Raw genomic sequence first — 17,537 nt, forward strand, 5'->3', positions numbered from 1 at the left:
CCGGTCACAATACGGTGCTTTTGCCACTCATTACCGGTTAGACTCACTTCAGCCTCCAATACAGTTAACTGCTGGGATCCCCCCGTCACACCATAAATACAGATGGGCTCTGGCCCTTTATAGCTTGATGGCATTAGAGTACATTGTGCACCGGTGTCTACCAAAGCCTTATACTTCTGTGCGTCTGACGTGCCAGGCCATCGAATCCACACAGTCCAATAAACTCGATTGTCCCTTTCCTCCCCCTGGCTGGAGGCAGGGCCCCTCTAGTCCTGGTCAGAATCTTCGTTTCTGTGTCTAAAGGACTGCTTGCTGGAAGTTGGAGCAGCAAACTTTTCAGAGAATTCCTTTTTCCCACTTGTTTTCCTTTGCAATTCACGTACCCGTGCCTCTAGGGTCGCAGTAGATTTTCCATCCCATTTTCTCATGTCCTCTCCATGGTCACGTAGGTAAAACCACAGGGTGGCGCGGTGTATGTGCCCACCATATTGTCTTCCTTGCATAGATGAACGTTTACCCCTAATAGCTGAGACACTGGTTTGTACAGGTGGGGAGGAAAATAATCTCTCTTCAAGTTGGTGGATCTTTTCAGAAAGTTTCTCCAAAGTATTCTCTTTTAGCTGGTGGACACTGGTTCGTTCAGGTGAAGGGGAAGATAATCTTTCTTCAAGTTGGTGGATCTTTTCAGAAAGTTTCTCCAAAGCATTCTCTTTTAGCTGGTGGACACGGGTTCGTTCAGGTGGAGGGGAAGGTAATCTTTCTTCAAGTTGGTGGATCTTTTCAGAAAGTTTCTGCAAAGCATTCTCTTTTAGCTGGTGGACACTGGTTCGTTCAGGTGGAGGGGAAGATAAATTCTCTTTAAGTTGGTGGACCTCTTCAGAGAGTTTCTCCACAGCCGAGACACAGGCCTGTAGGGAAGAGGAGAGATTTCCTTCGTACTGCCGGAGTAATTTAGCAACTTCATTCACTGGGGGATTCTCCTCCGCTTTCCAGGCTATTATTGCCAATGAGCTGGCATATGATGATGGTGCACTCCGTACAAACTTCCGCCACATAGGTGGTGTACACCGGACTGCATCTGGATCTGCGGATGTTTGTGCGTCGTCTAGGTCCTTATAAATTACTTCCCGTACGGCCAATTCCCTCAGGTACTGAATTCCCTTCTCCATGGTGGTCCATTTGCCTGGTAGACATACAAGTTCTTCCTTGAAGGGATACCTTTCCTGCACAGCTGACAGGAGACGCCTCCAGAGACTGCGAGATCGTGCTCCATCTCCAATTGCTTTGTCAATGCATGCGTCCCTAGCAAGGGATCCCAGCCGCCTGGCTTCCTTGCCCTCTAATTCCACATAATTGGCTCCAGCGTCCCAGCACCGGAGCAGCCAGGTGACAAGCTGCTCGCCTATACAGCGACCAAAATCTTTTCGCACATCTCGTAGCTCACGCTGGTATAGAGTCCGGGTAGTTACTGTTGATTTTTCGACACCCTCATCCTCATCTTCAGTCTCCTGCACCTTTGATGGCTGGTGTAGAGTCCGGGTAGTTACTGTTGATTTTTCGACATCCTCATCCTCATCTTCAGTCTCCTGCACCTTTGATGGCCCAGCCTCGTCTTCACTATGCCCAGACTTAGCAGAAGACTGTTTGCGTTGTAAACGACCTGAGCCTCTATACCATTTCTTCACCTTGTCTACAGGGGCAACTTGCACTGCTACAGCTCGTTTCTCTAATCCAGACACAGGGTCTGCCACAGGGGTTGGAATACCCTCTGCGGGGTCAACTTGCGCTGCTACAGCTCGTTTCTCTGACCCAGACACAGGAGTGGGAGCAGCTGCAGGAGCTGGAGCTGCTGCAGGGGCTGGAGTGGCTGCGGGAGCTGGAGCTGGAGCAGCTGCAGGGGCTGGAGCTGGAGCGGCTGCAGGAGCTGGAGCTGGAGCGGCTGCAGGAGCTGGAGCGGCTGCAGGAGCTGGAGCGGCTGCAGGAGCTGGAGCGGCTGCAGGAGCTGGAACTGGAGCGGCTGCAGGAGCTGCAGCTGGAGTGGCTGCAGGAGCTGGAGCTGGAACGGCTGCAGGAGCTGGAGCGGCTGCAGAAGCTGGAACTGGAGCGGCTGCAGGAGCTGGAACTGGAACGGCTGCAGGAGCTGGAGTGGCTGCAGGAGCTGGAGCTGGAGCGGCTGCAGGAGCTGGAGCGGCTGCAGGAGCTGGAGCGGCTGCAGGAGCTGGAGCGGCTGCAGGAGCTGGAACTGGAGCGGCTGCAGGAGCTGCAGCTGGAGTGGCTGCAGGAGCTGGAGCTGGAGTGGCTGCAGGAGCTGGAGCGGCTGCAGAAGCTGGAACTGGAGCGGCTGCAGGAGCTGGAACTGGAACGGCTGCAGGAGCTGGAGTGGCTGCAGGAGCTGGAGCTGGAGCGGCTGCAGGAGCTGGAACTGGAGCGGCTGCAGGAGCAGGAGCGGCTGCAGGAGCTGGAGCTGGGTTGCTAGTAGCATCAATTGCAGCTCGATAGGCACAAGCCAGACCCCAGCACGCTACAGTGATTTGTGTCACTTTGGAACTGCCAGAGTCATGACACCTTTTTTTCAAGCATTCTGCCAGCTTTTTAGGATTTTGCAGTTGTTCAGGGGTGAATGTCCAAAACACTGGAGGTGACCACTGCTCTAGAAACCTGCCCATATCCTCCCACACTCCCTGCCACTCGCAACTATCCCGCCTCAAGACAGATCTCCGGATGAGATTCCTAAGTAGTTGTTTAACCCTCCACAAAATCTGAAGCGCGTTCAGGAGACATAACAACAAGAGCAGGCTGGTCTGAGTATCCCAAGGATATTCAACATCTCGGAGAACCACCGTAACTAGCTCGGGGGATAAGAGGGTGGTGGTGAAGGAGAAAGGGAGAGTGAACAGGTAGGGAAACATGTCTTCCCCTGTCCCCTTCACAGATTGGCTCCCTAATGAAAACAGGCAATAGGTGTAATTGCTAATAGTTTCCGAGATATGGGTTCCAAAGTATAGAGTCGACGTCAGTGCTGAGTACAAATACCAGGTTAGAGTCGTGACCAGATATTTCATCATTTCATAAGCCATTGTTACACCGCACAGTACCATAACAATCTTAAACCAGGGCCCGGAAAGGATAAACAGTGCAACAGGGAGCACATACAGAAAGTAACGCACCATAAAACTCAATTTGGAATACAGGTACAGCAGACCGGAGATTAAGGCAATCAACATCGTGACTAGCAACTATTAAGCAGGTCCAATACTTATACCAATTTTAGTTTAACACACTCTGGTCAGATTTGTCGATATCTCAACCCTTCGGGCCCCACGTTGGGCGCCAAAAAGGACTGTTGTGGTTTAACCCGGCTGGCAGCTAAACACCACACAGCCGTTCGCTCACCCTCCCCCCTCCCTCTCTGGGATGGGGGAGAGAAACGGGAAAGTGAAGCCTGTGAGTTGAGATAAAGACAGTTTATTAAGACAGGAATATAATAATAACAATAATAATAGTGATAATGATAATAGTATTAATAATAATGTGTAAGAAAACAAGTGATGCACAATGCAATTGCTCACCACCCGCTGACCGATGCCCAGCCTATCCCCGAGCAGCCGGCCCCCCACCCCGGCCAGCCACCCCTATATATTGTTTAGCATGACGTCAGATGGTATGGAATACCCCTTTGGCCAGTTTGGGTCAGCTGTCCTGGGTCTGTCCCCTCCCAGCTCCTGCTGCACCCCCAGCCTGCTCACTGGCAGGACAGAGCGAGAAGCCGAAAAGTCCTTGGCCTGGTGTAAACACTGCTCTGCAACAATTAAAACATCAGCATGTTATCAGCGCTCTTCTCATCCTAATCCAAAACATAGCACCCTACCAGCTACTATGAGCTACTTTGTCCTAACTGGAACCAGGACAATTATCTATATTATATTGTTTATTTTTCACTTTATGATTTCCAGGATGTGTTTGATATTATCTTTTTACTGCACACACAAAATGAGCTTATCTTCAGGCAGCAGTTTGCAAAATTAAGCTTCCACATCAGGCGTGATTGGGAATGTATACACATCTCTGAAATCAGCAGGGCCCATTGAAGAACTGGCCATAAGTTACAGACTTTAATTGACATCTAATACATCCTTAGAAGGCAAGCCGCTGCTGTTTTGGCTCATGTTTATGTTTCTTTGCTTAGGTGTGCTTTCAGGTTTTGACATTTTTCCAAAAGCAAGAGCAGCTCTTTTTTAAAGAAGGAAAAACAACCTTTCCCACATGCATCAGTTTTTTAGGCACAACAAGGACCTGAAATCTTGGCCCAGGCTCTTAATGTGAGTCTGTAGAGCCATAGAGGGCCCCTACTGGCCTTAAGATACATTGACCCAGGAATTCATTTAGTCATGGGTTATTTCATTTGTTTCCATATTATGTGTACCATAACTAACTATGCAATCATCATGATGTGTTCTGTGCCCTCATATGGGATTAAGGGTTTTTTTGCTTGTTTGTTAGTTTATTTTGTTTGTTTTAATTTCCAGTCAGATAGAGAAAAAGAAAAGCTGGTAAAAGCAGCCAGCAGCTGGAGATGAAGTACATTTGGCAGGCTTATATTCCTTAGGCTACCTGCTAGCAAACAACAAAATTCAGAGCAGCATACGAAAGTTACATATTATACAAATCTCATTATTTGTATTTATTTAGGAGGTAGTAAACATCTTTTAGCACTGTGTGAAATGAGGATGCCCATGGCCATGGCTCTTCTAGTTTTAAACTCTAATTTGAGGTATTGCAATAGTCCCTGTAAACTGTGAAGTAATATACATGTTTTCTTCCAAAGGGAATATCATGATTTAGATGTGTTATATTTTGCAAGTGCCAACAGAATGCTAAAAAATCTCTTTCAGCTCTTTTCCTAACCCACACTGGATCTCAGATGTGAGCTGCAAGCTATTTTTGATGGTAATGTTTGTTGGAGGCCGTTAGAGGTACAGATGCTGTGCATTTGGCATCACACATCAGGAAGGCTCAGGCTGGGAGTCAGAGGTCCTGGTAATACAAACCATAATGTAAAATCTCAGCTTTCTAAGGAATTATTGACAGGAGTTTATTGTCAGCTTTAAATTTTTAATCTAATTAAATCATGAGCCAAATCAAGTCACATGTGTGAGTGTTACTTTGGGGAAATTGTTGCAGCATTTGTTGTGTATGGATGAAGAAATGGGGGCACTGTAAACTGTTTTACAGGATTTTTTTAATGAAACTTGGAGTCCAAGTACCTTCTAGCTTCACATTTTTATAAGACAGCTAATCAGCTAATTCTTTACAAACCAGTCAGTTCACTACAAAAAATTGAGGTAAGTTGGGCAGCACTATGAAGAGAATCTAAAAGTGCTTACTATGTTTTATAAATATAATTTACATTTATAATCACCTACGTGACATATTTGCCTGACAATGAAGAGTTAAATTCTGGAGGCTGAGTTAAGAGACAAAGTCATACTAAGGAAACACTGTGAAGGGCTATCAGTTAAAGATTGGTCCTGCTTGGTTCCAATCAAACTAGTAAAATAACACTTTGCAGGCTCTGTATGAGAAATTATTGCAGAGAAAACTAAACCACAACCAAACTGCTCAATGGCAGTTTGGGCTCTTACTTCTTTAAAAGAAACATTACATTCCCCAGGCTTGAACCTAGGGGTGTTGAACCGTTAACCGACTTCAAGCCCACACAGGTGAGAGGTTGAATAGCTTGCCAATAATTACAGTAGGCTCATCTGCTCCCCCTGAGTGCTTGACTTGGCTTCTTAGCCTGTGTCTGACATACAGCAGCTGGGTCTCTGGTGAGGCTCGTGCTCCAGCTGGGAAGGAGCAAACACCAGGCTCTCTAGGAAGCACAACCTCAGAGCTGCAGCTATTTCTCAGCAGTGATTATTCCCTGCAGCTAGGTGGTTTAGCTTAACAAGCAGTGCAGTTGGTTACCAGTTGCAGGTTGGAGGCAATGGTAATACTGACTCTCCTTCTGATGAGACTGGGCTTCTTCTGCTCGCATGAGTTTTCCTTTCAGTGTGTTTTGTCTTCTTGATGGTTTTTGTGCTGAGTAGGCAGCAGTGGAATGAGTTAGAATGGAGAATGTGCTTAACTGCACTAGTACTTCTTTTCCTGTGCTTGATCCTGCCTAGGAAAGATGTGCCAGGTAGAAAATGGTCTTTTAAGTTGCTAACTTGCAGTTAAAATAATGTGTGTGAGCTCTGCAAGTGTTCTTTCTCCTTGCTCAGTCTCTAACTTCCAGCTAAACCTGGTACATAGCTGTACCAGTGCTATTCTTCTCCTTGTTGTAGAAGTTGTCCTTTGTTTGGTTTTAGGGGGGAAGCGGCCAAGTAGCCTTATTGGCTTACAAAAGTAAGGGAAGTTAAGGTAAGAGGCAACACTGGGAACTCCTGTTCTAACAATGTAATACTAACAAAGAAGTGTTAATGTGTAACAAAGGAAAATAGGCATTTGTTGTTTAACACCTATTTCTGACCTAGTTGTATCCTTGGGGTAAACTTTAATGTAATTTCTTTGTTTAAAGAGAATTTTCCTGAGCTGCTTTAATAAACTTCTAGAGGAATACGGTAAGTGAATGACTTTAGAATAGGGAGAAAAAAGAAAGGTAAGAACTGAGGTTTTTCTTATTGATAAAAGTTCAAAAGGATACCAGCATTCAATTTTCTAACCAAAACTTTCTTAACAAAAACAGTAGGAAAAAAGTGTATTAAAAAGGTTTAGGAGGATCTTGTTTTCTCTCTTGAACCCAGGCATATCTACCACCTATACATCCTCTGGAGTGTAAAAAATGATTCTGGTTATTATGGCAGTAATTAATATGAAATTAGGAAATGGAAAAGAGGCTTATTATAGGGGAAAAAGCCCATCTTTTTCCTTCCTTAAAGAATCCTGCATTGCAGATGTTGTAGGTAGCGTGTTTCCAAGGATAGCTGATGGTAAAGCATAGTAAGAGTAAAGCAGGGATAAATTGTACCCAAACAAACCCTTCTAATCTACATTCAGTGCACTTAGCTGTGCTGAACACAGATGCATGCAGTGAGACTGTTATGGTGACTTAGTCACCAAGTACTATCTGAAAAGAAGAGGATCAAAAAACACCTGAGACGGATACTGCTGAAAAATAGTGAGTTTTCTAGCAAATTCTTAGATGACAGACAAGGAGAAAACTATTTTTTTTGTGCCTGTGCAAATCTTCCCTAAGGGAAAGAAGTCACTCCTTCTCTGTCCTACGTGTCCTATGTAACTTCAAATAAATACAAGAATTTATTCAATCTGGGAGGGGAAAAGAAAAAAAAGTATTATTTTAGTTCATTAGAAAAAAAATGTTATTCAATGGTTTTTATTATGACTATTTGACAGTTGGATTAAGATTGAAAGAGATTTTTTTATTTTGTCATCAAATGGAGTGACCAGATGAATCCCTTAAGTCTAACTCCAGTTTACTGGGTCTAGGCTTCTCCTTCTCTGTAGTAATAAATAACAAAGCACAGTATAATACAAGAGAAGGTAGACAAATGAGGGAGAAGAAAAGCAAGCAAAGAAAGATGCATCCTTCGAAAAAGAGGTAGTATAAAAAGTCAGGAGAAAAAAAAATCCTACACTCAAATGTTGATAACAGGAGAATAATTAATCAGGATAAAGTAGAATTAGTGTAAAATTGTAGTTTCACTGGGGGACCGGCTCAACTCCTAGTCCAGTGCTTCCATTTCTGGGTAATACAGAGGATATAGGAAAAGTTGACAGATTGGGTGTAAAGAAGGTAAGATTAACACTGCTGTTAGATGAATCAACTGCCAATATCTGCCAACTTACACATAGGACAATTCTTTTTTTTTTTTTATTCTCACTTTCTCGTCTTTTAACAAAATATTATGAATTTTGAGCTCGCTTTTTTTTTTCAATGTATATAATTGTATATGGAATAGAAGAGAGGTCTGAAAATGTTTCATTTTTTAAATTTTTTATATTGCTTCTGCTTTTCAAATAATTTTAAATCAGTGTGATGTTATCTTGAAATACTCTGACATCTTTAAAAGTAAAACTCTGAAGAACCTAGCAGATGTAGTACAGACTATATGAAAAACCAATATCAAGTTCAGAACCAATCATAAATGATCATGATTTATTGCACCACATCAAAAGCAGATAACCACTAAAATCCATAATTCATTGTAATAGTATCATAGTCAAGCCTGACAAAAAGTCGTCATGTTTATACTTCAATGGTTAAGATGAGTAATTTATTGGTTCTAAAAAAATAATGTACTGTAAAAATACTCACAGGGCTCTAGACCAGGTCAACAATAAAAAGCTGTATTGTGTATACAGGTCCGTGCACTTCAAGAAGTCTCCATGAATGTATTAAGGATATACAGCACCCTGATATGCTAAGCATTCTTACTTCTCATAAACTTTTAAAGCACTAACTTTTAGTAAAAATGCTATTGAAAATTCATTCTTTATCAGTGCCACAAGTTAGAACACTTTATTGTCCCTGGTTCCTATACTACCTTTGACAATATAGGGTATAACTAAACTACTGAAGCTTTACGCTCATAAAAGAAAACTCACCTCATCTCCTAAATTACCTGTGAACCTTTTCTGATTATGTGTATAATTTACAGAATTTTATTAATAATAAATGATTAAAAGCTTAGTTGCAAAGAGAAAGAAGATCATTTCTTGTATATCATGCCATCCTGAGATGAGAACAATCTATCTTCATTTTGCTTACTTGAGTAATAGGCAGTAATTGGTGCAATGGGTAGAAGACTCTAGCATTCAGAATGGCTTTTGCTCTGCAAACTAGAATCTTCAAAAAAGGAAATCCAAACTGATTCCTATAGAATGTAAGAAAACAAAAGAAAATCAAGTACGAGAAGAATGGTGTTTCAAGAAATTGAATAAATTTCAACATGACAATAACATTTCTGAGTATACTATCTGAGTTACTATCTATCTTAAAGAAGATTTCTGCCTGAATATCCAGCTGAAATCAAGATGACATCTTGCTGTAAGATTACTTAAAACATGTAATAAAAATTGGAAGTGCTAGCCATAAAGTCCTGATTAATTTCACTTTTGAAAAATGTCATTTTTAATCTATATTGGATTTCTCTATTATGATTTTTATATTATGCTCATTAGTGTCTTTTATGAGCAAATTTGATTGCTTGTTTTCATTTAGCTAATATTTTCTTCTTTTTTCCTTCTAAAAATCTCATACGTTGTTACTCTGAATAGGTAGCAGTTGTCTTTTACTTCTAGAGCTTGACATATTTTGTTGATGAATACAACTGGATAAAGTTCTTTTACATATAAATAACTGGTTAAAAAGTTTAGTGCTTATGACTTACTGAAACAGAACTATTGGCCTGATACAGTCCTTGTCTTTCAGGACATCTTATAGACTTTCAAGAACAGAGTTGTTTTGTTGCATGAAAATGAATATGTAATATTTTCTTCAGTGTTTTAAATGTATAAGCAAAGAACATGAAACGCTTTCTCACTGGAACATAGTTTATCAAAGGAAAAAAGAAGATACTAAAACATATAGTAAGCTTAGATAAGCAAAATATCTGAGAAAAGGGTAGCCTTACTGATTTCTCTTTACAAGAAGACTCATCATGTTCAATGCAAAGAGTAAAATGAAAGCTAGACTTCCACAAGATAGAGGTATTGATATTTTGATATTTGCCCTGTAAGCAGCTGAAGGCACTATGGTCTCATATGGGTTTACTACATCTGTCTTCCTTCCCTTACAGCTGAGATGTGTGTGTGTATGCGTGTTTTTTTTTTTTCCTGACTGTAGCCAGAGCTTCAGCTGTGGTCATTTCTCATTCTTATTTCATATTCTAGCTGTATTATGACATTAACAAATAGGCTGTTTCTATGTTGCATATTTATTGTTAAATTCTTTTAATGACTCTAAACCAAACACTGATTTCATTTTGAGTAAAAATTTAATTCCTTTTTAGGAACATAAAGAGTAAAATAACTGGGATTAGTCCAAACATTTTGTTAATGCTTTGAGATACTTTTTTCTTCAGATTTTAAATCTTTCTTGAAATGCAATTCATCACTGAAACTTAATTTTAACTCTTGCAATAGGTAGAAATGTTTGATACTGCTAGATTACATGCATGGTAAAATTGAGACCAAGAACAAACCCCTTCCTATCCCAAGTCAGAATAAGAGTTGTCTGTTTAGTCATTATTATATCAAGGTAACTTTAACACTCTGTTTTCCTCACACTTATCTAAACTTCGTGATATTTGGAACTATAAATCTTAACCTCTGGCAGTAAAGATCCCTTAAAAAGGGAAATATTAAAAAAAAAAAAATCTTGACTCCAAGTATCTGGATACTTATTCTCCTTAGAATTAATCAGGAAAAAAAACTTGTTTGAAGTAATTGCATAAATTGGTTAATATTTTGCATTTCAATTGCATGCAAGTACTTAATCGAGACTCTTCCTGAAAATGAGCAGATGAAGAAAGTTGCATAACCATCATTTAGAAATCTTTGTTTGTCTCAACCAATCACTATGTATATATGCATCTATAAGTATTGTACTCATCAGCTCATAAACTTGAGTGAAAGAGGTTTAATACTGTTGTAATCTGAATATCTGAGATGGGTCCCATTTCTTGTCCTGTGGAGAAATTGTTGGGTATCACCAACATATCACTTGCCTTCTATGAGACCAACCATTTTTCCAAAGTCCTTCCCTACCTGTGTTCAAGCTTCCTTCCTCCTTACTTCTTTCTATCTGAATAATGTGCAGTTACAAATAACTATAACTTTAAAAACTAGTAAAATAAATGCTGGCAAAATGGACAAGGTTTTGTTATCAATACCCTTGAAGTAGATAACTCTGCTTCATCAATTTGGGAAGAAAAAGGAGGTATTTTAATAAAGAGGTAAATTGTAAATATTTTTATTGCAGAGAGTAGAAAAAATCCAATTAACTTTTTAATGAATTATACAGAATAAATATTTGACAAAAATAACAAGAATAATAATAATAAAAAAGAAGATTGAGGGGGGGGGATAAGAAAGAAATACGGCTTGGGGGAGAAAGTGAGGAAGACAACAGGTATGATATTGGTCCATAATAACATCTGAAAGCTGAGGATAAGTTATTGGTGGGATATTTGCTCAACACTCCCCCCTGTTTTTATTTTATTTCTTTTATATGAAAATTTTTAGATTTCCTTCTGTATCAGTTACAGAAGGTTCAGGTATAGTTCAATCCCACTTTTTTTTTCCTCTAGTTGTCTATATTTTTCTATATTGATGCTCAACATTTCCTACATTCACATCTGGCAATCTAGTTAGTACCAAATGTAAGTTATTGTATGTTTTGTTTTCACTTAATTCTTACACAGATAAAAATGAATTTGTAATTAGTATTCACTGACTATGTTCACTTGGAGGAAAAAAAGACAAGTTGTAGTAATAGCAATATCAGTTGCAGGACTGACAGACATGAGCTCGTGTATCAATTCACTAGCCCAGCTCTCTGCTACCTGAGCAAAATTCAACATTATTTCATCAGCACCATTGTTTTTGCAAGAGAGACCAGAAGATTTTATGATGATACAGCCTGAGGGGACACAAGACAGAATTTCAAAATGGTTGCATATAATATTCTATCTTAATTAGAAAGGTAGACCTCCTTCAAGGTAAAGTATGGTCTTCATGGTAAGTCATTACAGATAGTGAACGCTAATTCCACTGAATTATTGTTTTGCCTTTTCAGGTATATCCACTGCATTCTGATTTTTTTCAAATGTGCTGGTTTTTTCTTTTAATTAAATTGTCTTTATTATTGGGTAAATATAACTTTGCTAATTATGCTTTTTTTTTTAATTTCATAACACAAATAACATTTTCAAGAAAAGCTATACACACTTAAGTGTTTGCTGCTGTAACCTGAGTGGGTAGGGATCACGGGAACAATACTAATAAGTGATGATTAGTCAACAAAGATTGTTACTCTTGAGACTGCGCATGGCTCAAGAAACTGTAAAGATCATGCTAAATGGCATGTATTAGAATGCTTTGCACACTTTGTATTACATTATGAATTAAAATGGAAAGATGCTTTAGATCACAATTGTTTTAAAACTATTGCAATTATGTTTTAACTGATAAGCTGAAATATTTTTCAAACAAAAGACTGAGTTTGAATTTTTATCCTGGAAAAAAAGTGTTGTGTGATTTAGATGATCTGATAACAGTGGCGCTTCCTATACAATGTACACTGTGCTAAATAAGAAGAAATAAGAGTACAGGAAAAAAATTTAATTCAGGAAATATAGTAGTTCATTACTGCCATTTATCATCTTTAAGTTCAACATGTTACACAGGATATCATAAAAAATATTTTGATGAAGTCTTGGTAGAGGTTTAACAAAAATTTAAATAGCATGTCTGCAGCTTTCTAACAACAGCACCGGTGAACTTCAAACTTCGCAAGGTTGAGCAAACAGACTGTATTGAAATCTAAACAACTGTCTGAATGGATGATTTTTTTTTCTCAAGTGCTGTAAATTCCAGTGTCTCCTTCTAGAATTCATCTTCCTCTGAATTCAGTAACTCACAAAAGATGAGAGCTACATAAGAAAGAACTGTTATACAGGTTCTTTGTTAGCAGCCTTCTAATGTCATGGTAAGTGACATCTTATCATTTAGAAAGAATTCAGTGTCTAACTTCACAGACTGGCTCAAATTAGATATGGATACTATTGACACTTGGAGATAAGATGGTGCAGCAACAAAACTAAACTTTTTATTTTATGCTAATTGCCTGCAACTCAAAAAATGGCAAGACTATTGGAATGTTATGTAGAGACATCCAGTCATTCCACCTTATGGCCATATTTCTAAGGTTTTCTGTTTTATATTTATCCTGCTCAGAAAACCATATCCTATTACTTATTCATTTTTTCCTCCTTTTTTTTTGTATGAAATTATCCATATTAGATCATGATTAGACAAACGTTCTCATTGTTTATTCATTTTAAGTAGGGTGTTAAAATAAGGGACAGAAAATTTTAATATGAGAGTGAAAAATATAAGGTAATTGAGAATACAGGTAAAAACTAAAAAATCTTAAAGATTTCTCTATGAAATGGTGTTTAAAAACAAACAAAAGCCACAAAGAAGGTGAAGGCTATAAAATTCTCGTACACCATATGGAAGGGTGAATCTGTTCCCTGTTTAAGGCCAGACACTACTACATGTGAAATACAGAGTAGGTCCTCCAGCACACAGGATTCAAATACTACTCATTTGGAATTATACACCTATAATCAAAATCATAGTAACAGTAAGCTGGAAGGGACAACTTAGGTCCCTGAATTCAGTTGTCTATAATCAGAGTACCTATCATAATAAATATTGGTTTAGGAAAGCTCAGGTAAGGCTTTTTTCCTTACCTGCTCTTTCTCCTTGTGCACCTTTGATCCCACATGCTATATAAAGCAAAAAATATTGGTGTGTGCATATTTCATCATTAAGTGTTAGGCAGCAGCCCTGACTGTGTGTGCTGCCTTTGTGATCCCCACGCCTGGAGCAGCCAGGCAACAGCAGGGCTGTGTGTGCAGGCTGAAGGAGAAGCCCGCGCGGGAGGGACTACATCCTAAATGGCTGAGAGCTCAGAAGAGCCTAACTCTGCCAGTGAGTGTAATTAGCATGGCAACCACTTTACTTCATAGATTTAGCAAGCTTTGTTATTTACTATTTCTTTTAAAGACATATAACATATGAACTAGCTTATATCCAGGAATTCCAATAAAGCCTTAATTTTTGGAAGATGCAGACTGGGAAACAAGCAGTTATAATAAATATTTATGTTTCTGCACAGGTACCAGCATACTGTCAAATTTCAAGGCAAATGGTTTTATAAGTTCAAAATATTCAGACAATTCCCCAGTTTGGCCACAGCCTTTCCACAAGGTGAGCTCAGCTAAAAACCACTGCCAGGTAGGTGATATCATGACTATAACTGCTCACCTCTTTATTCATTCGGTGATACTGGTATGCCCTGGGAGAACAAACCAAGCATGGATAGTGGTTACTGGGCAGATGTGCCCAAAAGCTCTCAACTACATCTGCTCATTCCTATCGCTTTAGGTATACACAGAAATAAACAAAAGTATGAGTGAACTTTTTCACAGCTTATGTCCCTATAATGCATTTGAGGCAGTAAGCTAGAAGGTGATATTAGCCTCAGTAAGAACAGCTAGTTGGCTTTAAATATAGGAAAAATCAAAGGGATTGTCCTGGGCTGATGTAACCCAGTTGCCACTGGCAGTTTAAGTCAACCATCTAAGTCAGAGCCTGCAAATAACAAAAGCAGTAGCTTTGGGTGATCGAAGATGTGCCCACAGATTTCCAATACTGTGCTGAAGGCTGAGCCAGAGGTGAGACTGCTGAATGCCAGCCAGGATGTGAAACTACCCATAATGAGTGTACTGGCCCCCCAAGTCCATGGAGCTGGATAGAGACTGGAGGTCCTGACTGGTGTGAGTGTGTTCTGTACAGATCATGTGTGCAAGTGATAAACTGGAAACTGCTCTACACCAGCTGTGGTATCCTGCTTATTAAGTACCTCATTGTAAGTGGTGTATCTTACCCCTAAATTCCCATCCGGAAAGCCCAAAGTGTAACAGATATAGAAAATTAGATGACTGTTGAAGACATAGTTGTGCTAACTTACTGGTTAGAGCTAATGCTGTAATAAAAAAGGTTTTGTTATTCTTTATTCTACAGGGTAAATTACTATCCCGTTCTGTTTAAAGATTAAAAAAGGCCCTGAAAAATAAAAATCTGTTATTTGTAAAGATGTTACAAGAGGCTTTAAATGAAAAGAAAAGCAATTGATTTGTACTCCAATTAAGTTACAGTAATAGTCATTAGTTTTAGCTTTGCTGAAAACATCTCTGAGAATTAGTGCTATTTTACTAGCTTTAAAAATTACCATTAAGTCAGAGAAAAAAAACATTACCTTTCAGTGCTTTATGCAAACAACTTCCATAGTATTGTACAGAATGTGAAAAATAGAATTTCTCATAAATGCAAGCAAATACATAAATATCAATAATTTGACGTAGTATATAACCTTAAATTACAAACTGTAGGGGAGAGAAAAAATTTGTGATAACATTAGTAATTGTGATTAGATTAGTATAAACAATACAGAATGTCTAATGTGACTCCTAGATCTACCAAGGAGTATGCTGCATAAGAAGAAGAATTCAGTAAATGGAAGAAACATCAAACATCAAGTAAAAACAGATATTGTGTAATTAGCTATTATAACAATGTAGACGGAAAAAGCATAATTGCATTTTAGAAGTCATGTGTACTTCTGCCACAGCAAACACTGAACCTAAACATCAATCAGCATAATCTGTCACATAATAACGATAAGAGGTTTCTGTGTGTGTGTGTATTATTATTATTATTATTATTATTATTATTATTTTCTCCTAGAACTAAGCATGGACCCTTTCAAGAAAGAGAACACATTCAGGACCTCTGCTCCTTTAAGACATTTAAGGTACTGCTTGCAATGGAAGTTAGGCATTAATATAGTTTCGAAGATCTAGCAAAAATTACAAAATGTTTTTGATAGTCTGGTCTATTCCATACTTTTTAGTTTCACTGTGTAGCTTCTGGCAATGAATTCCTCCATTTCTCTAGCTCCTGTGGTCTTAAAGAAATAACATTCTGTGAGTACTCACAAGTGATACAGAGGCTTGCCTTCAATGTCTTTCAGCGAAGTTTCTAGTGTGGGTCGAAACCTTTCCTGTCCGTTTTCTTGAGGTATGTTTCTAAAACTGCCACTGTTGCACATGGACCACAACTTCAGTCAAAAGCTGAATGGTTTCCGTGAAAAGTTCGCTGGAGAGAAAATAACTTTTTACTTGCCAGGAATGAGTCAAAATGCTGACTGCTGAACTTCTAAAATCCAGAAAATGCAGACATCTTAAATAATTTTCCTCAAATGTTCCTAAATTATCTGAATATGAAAGGGAACAAATACTCAAAAGGGATCCAATGAAAATATGCCTCTTGTTGCAAAATAATAATACTGTTTTAGTAGCATAATACTATAAAAATATAAAAATTCAGACAGTAATATGTTTGCTATAAGCAATGAACAAGTCAGTTACTGGAGTAATCAAGGTCTATTTTTTTAAAGAGATTATTTACTTTATGCAAGATTTTATACCTCCAGACTGTAATTATACAATAATAGTAACTATAAACTTTTAAAAACAATTTGAATATGTCATTGAATATTTTTCCTAAAAGATGACTAATAAGAAAATAAATGCATGATGATAAAATGTCATTTCTCCTCTGTATATAGTACAATATTAAGTAGAATAACACAAATAAGTAGATTCCTCAGGCAAAATAAAATGTCTGTAGAAAAATATAGGCACTGAATATTGTTGTTATATGCACACATTCAGAGACATCTGAATGTCTTTGGTTTACCTAATATCAAGGTATTCAGAACTCCGCAGAATCCTAATGCACACTCCTATTAAACTGGCAGTAATGTTATCAAATATGAATGTTCCTATGGCCCAAATGAATATTTTTGTTTTTCAGTGTGTTTTGCTTGCTAAAAATAAGTGAAAATAAAACACAACAAATAATTGAGCCACAGCCCCAAGTTGTTCTGGTATGAGAAAGTTTGGATATAATGTGGGATCACATTTGGCCACTTCGGCAGTGATTGACAGGGTGTGTGTCTGAAAAAGAGCCCATGAACAGCATGGATTACTGATTTTGTTGTAATGCTGTTCTGCTGAAGATGCTCAGAGAAGCCATCATGGGCTACCTGCTGCTATGTAATTTTGTTTTATTTTGGCACATAGAAGTGAGAAGATTTCCATGGGACAAAAAGAGAGCTGCTACCTGACTGTGACTGACAGCACAAAACATTGAAACAATAATCCACTGAGATCATTTATGTAAAAAAAGGAACCCAGAGATATTCAGCCCCTGAGGCTTCTCTTGTAAGAGGCTATTATTATTTGTATTGATTTTAGTATGCAAGTTCTCTCTTTCCTTCACTCTCCTGGCCCACAGTGCAAGCTATAAATAATAAACTAAAGAAGTCTCCGTGAAACCATCACTACCTTTGCAGCACATTAATTTTGTGCACCTCCAGTTATAAAACTAGGAAAACCATGGGGGAAATGGGCAGGTTGAATGAAGCCTTACCTCTGCAACCAAAGAAAGTACTTTCTAGCATTCTCAGCTGTCATGAAGACCTCCTTAGATGCTAGTAGCATAGTGCTACTTAAAGGAAACATGAAAATGTCCTTTTTTGATGCTAGTTCTGTTCTGACTGCTATGTTCATCAGGAACTTCTGTGTTATCTTGTACATCAGGCAATGTCATTAAGTATTGTGTTGCTAAATCCCAATATTGCCAAGACTACAATGCATCTTCAAAATTGAGACACTTGT

The 17,537-nt window shown here is 38.7% G+C and overlaps 1 protein-coding gene and 1 long non-coding RNA gene across 2 annotated transcripts in view; one reads left to right on the plus strand and one right to left on the minus strand.

Annotated features, from left to right (window-relative positions):
- Positions 1-266: 266 nt before the first annotated feature.
- Positions 267-17,537, minus strand: part of LOC308194611 (uncharacterized protein) — a gene marked incomplete at its 3' end in the record, with an annotated part of 363,375 nt that continues 346,104 nt past the window's right edge. Inside the window, exon 2 of the mRNA XM_080590726.1 lies at positions 267-3,442. Coding sequence (XP_080446852.1) covers positions 267-3,224 — 2,958 coding nt within the window. The 5' untranslated portion in view covers positions 3,225-3,442. The remainder of the gene's footprint in view (positions 3,443-17,537) is intronic.
- Positions 11,845-17,537, plus strand: part of LOC308194616 — a 64,769-nt gene continuing 59,076 nt past the window's right edge. The window contains exon 1 of the long non-coding RNA XR_013950760.1: positions 11,845-15,607. This is a non-coding gene — a long non-coding RNA (uncharacterized lncRNA). The remainder of the gene's footprint in view (positions 15,608-17,537) is intronic.

The sequence above is a fragment of the Anser brachyrhynchus genome (genome assembly GCF_964034855.1).
Source record: "Anser brachyrhynchus genome assembly, chromosome: 4".
Lineage (NCBI taxonomy): Eukaryota > Metazoa > Chordata > Aves > Anseriformes > Anatidae > Anser > Anser brachyrhynchus.